This window comes from Cannabis sativa, chromosome 6 (genome assembly GCF_029168945.1).
Source record: "Cannabis sativa cultivar Pink pepper isolate KNU-18-1 chromosome 6, ASM2916894v1, whole genome shotgun sequence".
Lineage (NCBI taxonomy): Eukaryota > Viridiplantae > Streptophyta > Magnoliopsida > Rosales > Cannabaceae > Cannabis > Cannabis sativa.
Genome location: NC_083606.1, coordinates 74,282,883 through 74,294,232, shown reverse-complemented (window position 1 = coordinate 74,294,232; position 11,350 = coordinate 74,282,883). Strand labels below are relative to the sequence as shown.

General features: G+C 27.0%; 1 protein-coding gene across 9 annotated transcripts; it reads left to right on the top strand.

The window, feature by feature from the left end:
* Positions 1–5,660: 5,660 nt before the first annotated feature.
* LOC115725770 (pumilio homolog 12) lies at positions 5,661–10,109 on the top strand. 9 transcript variants are annotated; one of them, XM_030655378.2, is made up of 8 exons: positions 5,661–5,750; positions 6,134–6,176; positions 6,794–8,367; positions 8,448–8,610; positions 8,706–8,869; positions 8,955–9,213; positions 9,304–9,412; positions 9,515–10,109. In XM_030655378.2, exons 3-8 carry the CDS (start codon positions 6,812–6,814, stop codon positions 9,517–9,519), a joined length of 2,256 nt encoding a protein of 751 aa, XP_030511238.2. In that variant the 5' UTR covers positions 5,661–5,750; positions 6,134–6,176; positions 6,794–6,811; the 3' UTR covers positions 9,520–10,109. The 9 variants fall into 9 exon arrangements, with proteins under 9 accessions (XP_030511238.2, XP_060973805.1, XP_060973804.1 ...); XM_061117822.1 differs by having other exon boundaries at positions 5,662–5,750; positions 9,307–9,412; XM_061117821.1 differs by having other exon boundaries at positions 5,674–5,750; positions 6,744–8,367.
* The last annotated feature ends 1,241 nt before the right edge of the window (positions 10,110–11,350 follow it).

The following is an 11,350-nucleotide window of genomic DNA, read 5'->3' as shown; positions in this document are numbered from 1 at the left end:
ACTGCCATATGTCTTAAAGTCTGACGGCGTAACCCCCTCTCTGCAGCTACTATGCTATGATTAATGAGCCTAGTGACGACTACTTTATGAGGAATCACATCAGTCAAAAAGGATAAAGGACTACGTCCATAAAACCCCTAAAAAGCCTAGGGATTAGACCATGCATTTCCTATGATGTATCCATTGGGAATGTGTGGCTTTACTGAGAATTACAGAAAGACATGTACCTCAATTCTAGGGATCACCCCACAAAAACACTATAAATACCCCCAAACTCATTAAGGCAGGGTCGAGAATTCTGTGTTCCATAAGAACTAGAGAGGAAAAACCACCAAGAACATTCTCTGTAATAAATACTATCATAAATACACAGACTCGTGGACTAAGGCTCATTAATGCCCCAACCACGTAAAAATCTCTCTCATTAATTCCTTATAGCTTTCTTAATTATTATTATTATATTGGTTGCCGAAAACCTCGGTCAACAAACCCGATATAAAAGTTATAACAAAACTGATTATATTTTCTGTATCTGTTCATGTTAAAAATTATCTTCAAATTAGTAATATTAAAAAAAAATTATCAAAAATTGAGTTCAAAGTCATATTTATACTATCTGGAAAAATATAAAATTTATTTTATCATTTAACAAGACAAGAGATTCAATCGATAATTTTTGTAAAATACAAGATCTAAAATAATATCAACTCAACACATTTTAATACAAAAGTCCTTAGAAAAATATTTTAATTGACTAGATTAAAAAATGTATAACAACTTAATAATAAGAGTTTTATTAGGAAAAGTTGTTATTATTTCTCGTATTTTTCTTATTAAAGTAAAAATAATAATAATAATAATAATAAATTGAGAATTTATACTTTAAAATAAAAACAGTGTAGTTGTACTCAGAATTAATTAGGATGTTTTATTTAGGCACCATTAATACTACTCAACTTTATCAGCAAAAATAACAACTTTATTCATTGCTTTGCTTCTTCTTTTTTCTCTTCAAGTCCTTGAACTTATATTAATTTCAAGAATACCCCTAAAAAATTTCATTTAAAACATCTCCAATACTAAAACTTGAATTAATATATATGCATCACAAAATAATTCTCTAATTAGCAATTTTGGAAAATAAATAATTTTTTCGTTCTAATTCTTCTTAACAATTTTATAATTATATATATATTTTGGATAAATTTTCATAATTATATATTTGGTCTACACCTACATTTTTTTGTATCATTTAGCCCCTAAAAAATATTTTAACCTCTTTTCATATTTGTGTGGTAGTTTTGGAATAAAGTTAATATCTTCATTTTGTTCAATACAAAGTTTTCATGCTATTTTTGATATTTTGTTAAATGTCACTTTAGTACTTTGACCTTATGTAGGAGCTATTTTTGTTTATTTTGGGAGTTTGAACAAATTATAATTCAATTTTTTTTAATATGATATGGAATATATATTATAGTTATAGTAAATATTTTACCTTAAATTTAAAATAATTTATAGTGTCCAAACATGGTTGGAACATTTAATTTTACTAGTGTCTATTGTACATGTGTAATTAATTATTTTGTATTCTATTTTTGACTTTGTAAATAACTTATAATTTTTTTTAAAAAAAAATTAGGATGTGATGTCTACTATAACTACTATACTATAGAGTGTCATATAAAAATAACTAGATTATCAAAAAAATATTAAAACAGATAAAAAAAAAAAAGTGGTACCCTACTATAAGTCTATAATTACTCCCCATATTTATATACATATAATATATACTAAACTATAGAAAATTTTATAGTTTATCCTCAAACAATAACTCAATATATACTTTTCAAACTGCCACAAATATCTATATATATATATTAGTTGGTATTAGTAATATGTAATGCATACTTGCTTAAAGTTGTATTAAAATTGCTATTATTTAATTATTAATTTAAAAATAATAATAAAATTAAATCTAATATCATTCAATTATATTTTTACTTATATAAAATTTAACGAGTTTTAAATTTATTTATAAAAAATATATATTTAACTAATTTATTAAACAATAAAATAAGTAAATAAGTTTAGATATTTTAAATAATATTACTAATAAATTTGTTATAAAATGTGATTAATTAATTAAATTAACGTCTAATTCAAATTTAAACTAAGATTTATATAGAAAAAATAATGATATAATTTTTTGGATACATTTAATTTAAATTAAAATATTTAAAAATATTTTTCTAAAAAAAAAAATAATTAATTGATTAATTTAACAGTGTTAGTTTTAACTGTTAAGTTTAACGAAAAAAAAACACCTTAAACCAATAATATCTATTAAATAGCTACATTTAATATAAAAGAGATATATATACATACTTTTCAAATACCAAAAAAAATTAAGAAAATAATGATTTTTAATTAAAATGTGAGCTACCATATCTACAATAAAAATAATATTTGGCAATTAGTTAATTTAATAAGGACCAAACTAATTAAATTAAAAATTATGTTATAGTTAAAAGTTTATAATTTGATCCTTATGGGGTGTTTAAGCTCTCTCCTCTTTCAACTTCCAACCATTAAAAGTGGATCACTCTAGTCTTTCTATATTCCCATTATTAATATTGTATTTATCTATTCCTTCAAAAAAAAAAAAAATTGTATTTATCTACTTTATTTTTATTCAATTTTGTTTTTTAATATCACTAACCAACATTTACTAAAAGATATCAAAATAATTAATTTTTAGTGATTTTTTTGGGAGCCTTTTTGTTGGAGCAATAAAGTGATAGCAAAATATACTAATCAATCAATGATATTACCACAAATTCAGATCATAATTTAGGCAAGAGCAGGTGACAATTAAATTCAATTGAAAGTTTAATTAATTTATTTAAAAAAATGTTTATTTTTTATAAGGAAAATATAGCCATAGAATATTAATGGTTACAATTTGTATTGTATACCAAAACTAATTTGTATCTTGTTTTTTTTTCTTCTACATATTAATTAATTATAGCATAAAAAGTGAGTAATTATTATTTTTTTATTAATTATATCTAAGATATTGTTAAAGGAAGAAACTAAACCATTAATATAAATATATAGAGTAAATGATCACTAAAATAGTTATTATTATTTTTAAGTTATATGCACCAAAATATTATACATAGTTATAGTAAGTTTCTACCCTTATAATTTTTTAAAAGTAAAACATTACTCAAAAACAAGTATTTTTTTTAAGTTAGTGATTTTTAAATTTTATTTATCATATATAGAAAAAAAAACTAATATATAACCATTATGATAAAAAAAATTCAAGGAAATTAAAAACCTATAATAATTTAAATTTGGTAGTTTTATTTCTAATTAATAATTCAAGTAACCTGAAAAAAAAAATAGTGATATTTCAATACAAAATTACTAACCAAATATGTTAAAGTTACTCATGAAATTCACAATTTCACACACACAACCAATCAGGGTCGGCTCAAGAATTGGGCAGTAGGGGTCCACGCCGAAAGTCCCCAACTTAAGCCCAAAAAATCCTTTAATAAATGCCTCAAATTTGTTATTTAAAAATACTATATTTTGTATTTTTACAATTACTTATTAAAAATATAATTATTTCTTTTAAAAAAATACATAATTACTTTTTAAAATACCAAATTTAATATTATATATATATTTTCAAAAAAATCTAATTATATTTTAAAATTTTACCACTATATAAGCCAAAAAAAAATATAAATTTTTCATATAAAAAAGTTTAATTATATTTTTTGGCCCAAGACTCTCCATTGGCTTTATAACCAATGTGGGATTCCTGATACCACTTACTAATCTCATGATATAAATTAATTTAGGTTCCAAGATTAAAAAAAAATAGGTTAATATCATTTTGAATTTTGTGTTTTACAAAAGTTATCAATCAGATCATCTGTTTTGTTAAATGACAAACTGAACCATATATTTTCCAAAATAGTAAAAAAGTATCTAAGTTCAATTTTTGATTATTTTTTTTAATATAACCGATAATTTTTAGAACGAATAGTTACAAAAAATGTAACTAGTTTTATAAGAAAAAAAAGTCCGTTAAAATATAAAAAAACTCAAAATTCAGTAAAAACGTAATTCTTAGTTATTTTTGTGTATTTCTGAAATAATTCCTTATTTAAACCATATTCATCATCTTGAATGTCTTAAATTATTATAATTTTCACTACCAAATTAAAAATTGAGATTATAACTATCCCAATATAAAAAAAAAATGCATCATTGTAATACTTAAATTTAACTCTCATTGCAAAGAAATACTTATGTTTAGTTTTTGACGATAATAATACTTAAATTATATTTCTAGAACTTCCGTAAGTACCTAGACGTTAAGTATCAAGTCAATGGTCACGTGACATTGACAATCTCTAATTAGTCCATGTCATTAAATTTTTATATTTTATTTTTGTTTTGCAAATTAATTCAAATATACCAATAAGAAAATAACACATAGATAATGATTTGATACTTAACGACCACGACCAGGTATCTACGGAAATTTTAAAAAAATATAACGTAGCTATTATTACCGTTAAAAATTAAACTTAAGTATTTATCTATAACAAAAGTTAAATTTAAGTATTTATGCTGTAAATTACTTTAAATTAAATTATGTGAAACAACAATATAACACCTTAGGTACTGCTACTGCTAAATACCATTGATACCTACTAACAATACTCTGTACAGAGTACTTTAACTCATAATCCCAAAATTTAATCCTTAATTAATACTCATTTTTTTTTGAGCAATAATTAATGCTCATTTAATATTTATTAAAAATATAAAAATTTTAGTATTATTTAATATATAATTAAATAAACTTATAAAATAAGAAAAATGACATAAAAATAAGTATAAGGATAATTATGATGTAAATTTTGTATTACCCTATATTCTACAACAAATTAGACATAATTTCTGCTATACTCCAAATTTAACACATTATTAAAATATATTTAGTTTTCAAGTAATATAGAACACAAGCCACTTAATATTATTCAAAAAAATATATCGTTAATAGCAATGGTCATTTTATAGGGATAGTTATATTTTATATATACACAAATAAGTATAATAAATATTTTTTAAAGTATTAAATATATTTAAAACATATAATAGTTTTTTTATGAGATAAAATATAGTATATGTAGTTAATAGTTATAACCATAAATCGTGTTTCGAAAAAAAAAAAACTCATAACTAAAAATCTGTTAAATATCAATTTTTTGAATTTCAAATCAAAGATATTCTTTCAAACAACCTAAAGTTTTTTAAAACAAAAACTAATTAATCAAATAATCGAAATATAGGTTTATAATATACAATAAAGGGTAATATTGGATGTATTAGGATAAACAGAGACCAAGTCTTACGTGTATTATAATAATATAACAATAAAAAACCCATTTTTAAATTCGAAACAGAATAAAAAATTGATTTTTCTAATGTTTAAACCCAAAAAGAATTGATTTTTATAATAAAGTTTTGATTTTTAAGTTGTTTAAACACAAAAGAATTGATTTTTATAATAAAGTTTTGATTTTTATATACATATATACCTATATATATAGAAGAGAGAGAAAATTCACAACATTAAATGTGGCGACCCATTTGGGCTATTTCCCGTTTCCATGCACGATTATGTAAAGGGAAGCCAAAGTTTTGGTATTTCTTGTTTGGTGAGTGACCTTCTCTCTCTAGCTCTCTCTCCTTCTCTTTCTCTCTGTATATCTCTGACTCTCTCACTCATCACTGTGGTGGTGTGGTGTGGTGTGGTATGGTGTGTGCTCTCTTTGGTGTGTCTTTCTCACTTTCTCTTTTTATATATGTATATGTATATATATATATTTCATATTTTTTTTTTATAAAAAAGAAATTCATCTTCTTCATCACGCCGCCTCACTCCTTCCTCACTCTACCTACAACTCTTTTTTTTTCTCTTTGTTTCTTTTTCTTTATTTTGATCAGAGTCCCAATTCTGATTTTTTACCCAAACACCCTTTTGTTTGTTTCTCCCAATTCTCTTTTCTGAATTTTGTTGTTTGGTTTGGTTTGGTTTCAGCTTTGATCGCCGGTTGATGATTTGGGTTTGATTTTTCTGACTGGTATGTTTCGATTCTCATTCTCTTATTTGGGTTTCCTGCATTGTTTTCTATTTGAAAATTTGTATATATGAATGTGTGTATATATATATGTATGTATATATATGTATATGTATGTATGAATGATCCTTTATTTGAATTGGGCTTTCGATGATCCTTTTGATAAAGGGTTTGTTTCATGTATTTATTTATTGAAAATAATATGTTTTCTTTGTTTGTGATGATGATAATGATGATGATGATGATGATGATCATGGTGAATTTTTTATGTGTTTTTGATTTGGGTACTGATTAATGATTTCATAATGCTGTTTGGATGATTTTCTTGTTCTACATTGTTGATCAATACATTGATTTTTGTATATTTTGATTGTTTATGTTATTTGGGGTTTAATAAGAATGGGTTTTTTTTTTTCTCACTACATTGTTTTTGTTCTATTCATTAGAATGTGATTATGATTGTTTGGTTTGGTTTGGTTTGTTGTGATTTTTTGATTTTGATTTTTGGAAGAGTTTGAAGAGAAACCCTTTTTTGACTGAATGATTTTGTTGTTGTTGTTGTTATTGCAGATCTGTAGTTGTGTTTTTGAAGTGAAATTTACTCTGTTTTTTTTCTTCAGTTTTTTCGGTTTTCGAAAATGGAGGAAACAAGAACTGATGAGTCTGAAATTGATCAACTCCTTTGTGAGATACCAAAAGCCACTTCTGGGATTCCAAATTCAGAGAGGTCTAATAATAGAAGGATGATGTATTTGAATGGGAATCTCTCTTCTTCGATTCGATTGGAAACTAAAGAGGTTAACAAGATGATGTTGGAGAAGTATGATCAATCAGCTGTGGGGTTGAATCTCCCTGATGATCAATCCTTAACATCTGCTTTTTCGGGTTTGAATTTCAACGAAACCCCGGCTGTTGTTTCAGCTGCTGCTGGTGCTGCTGGTGCTTCTCCTTATATACCGAAAATGATGCAATACACTCTTCCTTCTTTGGAAGGAATGTTCCATAACCACAACAATCAGAAGAAGCAAAATTCGGATGTGGAATCGAGGATGATGTTTGTTCCTTCTTATCGAACAACAACAACAACAACACCAACACCAACAACTAACAATGTGCCTTATGGTGTTTATGATTATGAGTCTGATATGAGAAAAATTTGCTATGACAGTACAAACCTTTCGAATTTAGCTAATTTGGAATTCAGGAGACGATACCAACTCGAAACTTTTGGTAATGCTAATGCTAATGCTGTTCCTGCTGCTGCTCCTGCTGCTGTTCCATTAGATCATTCGGCTGCTGGTTTTCCATACTTGCCCGGGATGCAGCCATATAATCCTTTAATAACCGAGCAACAATCGCCATTCTATATGGAACCAGTTTCGCGGATACCTTACCATCATCAACAACAGATTAAACAGGAACAAGAGAGGTATGTGAGTTTACAACATCAGCTGCAAAATGGGAACATTCTGAATAGGTTTACTAGAAACTCGAGGCAATCGCTTTATGATTCTACAATCCCTCACCAATATGAGCAATGGAAACCACTTTCTGATCCATATTTGAACAATTATGATGTGAACAATTACTCAAACCATTTGAATCCTTCCAACTATTCTCACATTGGATTCAACTTGCCTAAAGTTTGGGATAGAGTGGATAGAGCTACTTTCCCCGAAAGGGTAGCTAGATCAAATGGATTTCGGTTTGGCTCACTTGGAGGAGTAGGAGTAGGAGGAGGGAATGATTTAATTTCTCATGTTGCTCAAAATGGAAGGCCTCAACAGAACAACAATGGTCACTTGTCTCATAATAACAATCATGGTTGTTGTACCTTAAACAATGTGCTTATGTATTCTTCTGATATGGATTACAAAAGTAATCTTAATGCCAAGCTTTCGCCTCAGAAATGTACTTCACTTGATGAAGCAACTGGTAGAATTTATCTCATGGCTAAAGACCAACATGGTTGCCGCTTTTTGCAAAGGAAATTCTCTGAAAGGAAGAAACACGAAATTGACATGATTTTCGAGGAGATCATTGATCATGTTGTTGAGCTTATGACTGACCCTTTTGGGAACTACCTTGTTCAGAAGCTGCTTGAGGTTTGTGATGAGGATCAAAGGTTGCAGACCCTTCATCGCATTACTTGCAAACCGGGGGAACTCATCAGAATTTCGTGTGATATGCACGGGTTTGTGACTAATACTTACTCTCTTTGTCTTACATTTTAACACAATCATATTGAACATGTTGAATATCATGTTTTTTCAGGACTAGAGCTGTTCAAAAGGTTATCGAAACTGTCAAGACCCCCGAGCAATTCTCCATGGTTGTATCTGCACTGAAGCATGATACAATCACACTAATGAAAGACATGAATGGAAACCATGTTGCTCAAAGGTGCTTGCAGTATTTTAGGCCTGAAAATAATGAAGTAAGTTGTTGTTTTTTTCGATTCTAGAACTAAAATCCTTTCGATTTTTATAAAAGATAAGGTGCTGATAACGGTTTTCTTTTTCTCTTTTGTAGTTTTTGTTTGAAACTGCACTATTGAACTGTGCTGATCTTGCTAAAGATCGCCATGGCTGTTGTGTTCTTCAAAAATGTCTTACTTTTTCTGATGGCGATCGAAGACACCGTCTCATCTGTGAGATTGCTGCCAATGCTCTAATCCTTTCCCAGGATCCATATGGGTAAAAATTACCTAATATATCAAACTCTATTTTTGTATGATTTTGTGAATTTGTAAATTAAAGTTTCGATTTTTATTTACTACAGAAACTATGTTGTGCAATATGTATACGATCTTCGCCTTCCATGGGCAACATCACTTTTGTTAGATCAGTTGGAAGGTAGCTTTGGTGATCTTTCAATGCAGAAGCACAGCAGCAATGTGGTTGAGAAAAGCTTGAAGCTTTGCAACGAAGAGGGTCGTTCTCGTATTATCCACGAGCTTATTAACAATCCCAAACTCGATCAAATCATGCAGGATCCTTATGGAAACTATGCTGTTCAAGCTGCTATAGATGTTGCTATGGTATTGCCTTTTTAACTTCATGATTTTTCGAGTTATACTTTCGATGATAAAAAAACATTTTATGTGTAAATTTTCAATCTTGCTGTTAAGCAGGGAAGCCTCTATTCTAAGCTAGCCGACGCGATAAAGCTACACACTGCTGCACTCAAAACCAGTCCATATGGGAAGAAAGTCCTCTCAGCACTGAATTCACCGAAATGTAAATCTCTTTTCTACGATCAGCAAATTGAGTAGCTCATCATATAGCTAAACAAACTCGATAAAGACTCAATCTTTAATGGTGTTTCTTGTTTGTTTTCAGGTTGAGTTTGCTGTGCTGAAAAGGGAATGCTGTAAAATCTGTACTAAGTGTTTTTTTTGAAGCGTAGTGGTATCGGTGTTGGAGGAGGAGGAAGAGGAAGAGGAAGTAGCGCGTAAAAGATTCAAACTTTTCGGGTTTTCTTTTTTTGTTAAGTTCCCTTTATACTCTGAATAAAAGGGAAGTTTTTGTTTTTAGAACTTTGTTATGTTTTTGTTTTTTTGTATCAAGTTTTTGTCTTTTTTTTTTGTTATGAACTATTTTATTAGGTGAAGACAAGAACAAGAGCAGAAGACACAAATGGGTTACCACATTGAATTTGTAGATAGGTGTCTCTACTTGTTCTTGTTCTTTTTTGTTTTAGTATTTAAGGTTTAATAATGGAGAAAGTAGTGATTGGGGGGTGAGAGGAGAAATTACAGATGATTTTTTTGATTGGATGGAAGGAAATTGAGGTACATAGGTGATGATTATTATGATTAGAAGGGGGGTTGTTTATTTTAGTTGTTGTTTTTTTTGTTTTTAGTTGTTGTTGTTTTTAATTTAATACAAAGACTTGGATTTAGTTTAAATGTATATGCTATGTTATTTTTATCTATTTTTATTGTCCTTCTAATCTTTAATGATTTAATGTATATGCTATGTATATATATAATCGTTATTATCACCGTATTTTACCTATAGTCTCCATCACATTAAGTAAATTATTGTATTTCACTTGTAGTCGTTCTCAATAATTTATATATATATTTTGGAATAGATTAGTTACAATATTTACCATATAACTATATTTCATATTTTTTTTAAAAAAATTCAAATAAAAGATTAATTAGTTTTTTTTTTATTAATTTAATACTATATAACAAATATCTCAATTTAAGTTTAATAATGAAATCTCAATTTAAGTTTAATAATGAAATTAATTAAAAAAAATAATAAAAATTGAGAGAATTAAGGAGAGAAAAGAAAAAGAGTTTTAAAATTTAGTATTAAATTTTATATATTTTTAATTTAATAATTATTATAAGAACTTGAGGACATTCATTTATATAGTTTTTATAGGTAGAGTGAAATGACAAATTATTTTTTAATTGATTTTATTTATAGTATATAATAAATTGTTTGTGAGATATTTTTGTTTGACCAATTTGGGATTTTCTTTCTTCACTATCTATTATACATATTATTATAACGTTTAACAAATGAAATTAATGTGGCTAAATGGACGTTTGCTCATCAGGTGTTTGGGATCATCCCAGTGTCCTCTTTACCTGACAATATATTTTGTAACGACTGAGAGATCTAAATTTGAATTTATGATAAAAACGCTTTTTCTCAAAAAAAAAAAAAACAAATGAAATTAATCTATGTTTTTAATACAAAATATACCATTTTATAACAATTTGTTCAAAAAAAATGAGAATAATAATATTTAATTTTCAGTTTAAATTGGATTAAAGTTTGAATATTATGATGGGATATAAGAGTACTTAAAATGAGAAACTTCCACATAAATTAAGAAAAATAAAAGTATTTTTTAAACTAAAAAACAAAAATCATTAATAGAGAATAGAGTAGTAATGAAATCAAAGTCAAAAGTATTTGAAAGTGACTACTTAGTAAGCAAGGCATTATGCTTGAGCAACAAACAAGCACTAATTATAAATAGTGGAAATGGAAAAATATAATAGACTCTACTCACACACCATTCTTAGATATTTTGTTCTTGACAAAGACTTACCTATAATATACACCAAATTGAAAATAACCCTACCACAAATTATATACTAAGAAAAATCAAAATAATTTAATTTATTGTGCCGAAAACAAATTTTAAAT

Excerpts from the sequence above, each read along its gene's own strand:
- LOC115725770 (XM_030655378.2), top strand. The coding sequence starts at position 6,812 with ATGGAGGAAACAAGAACTGATGAGTCTGAAATTGATCAACTCCTTTGT. Across the intron at positions 8,368-8,447 it reads ATTTCGTGTGATATGCACGG|GACTAGAGCTGTTCAAAAGG; the intron begins GTTTGTGACTAA and ends ATGTTTTTTCAG. Across the intron at positions 8,870-8,954 it reads CTTTCCCAGGATCCATATGG|AAACTATGTTGTGCAATATG; the intron begins GTAAAAATTACC and ends TATTTACTACAG.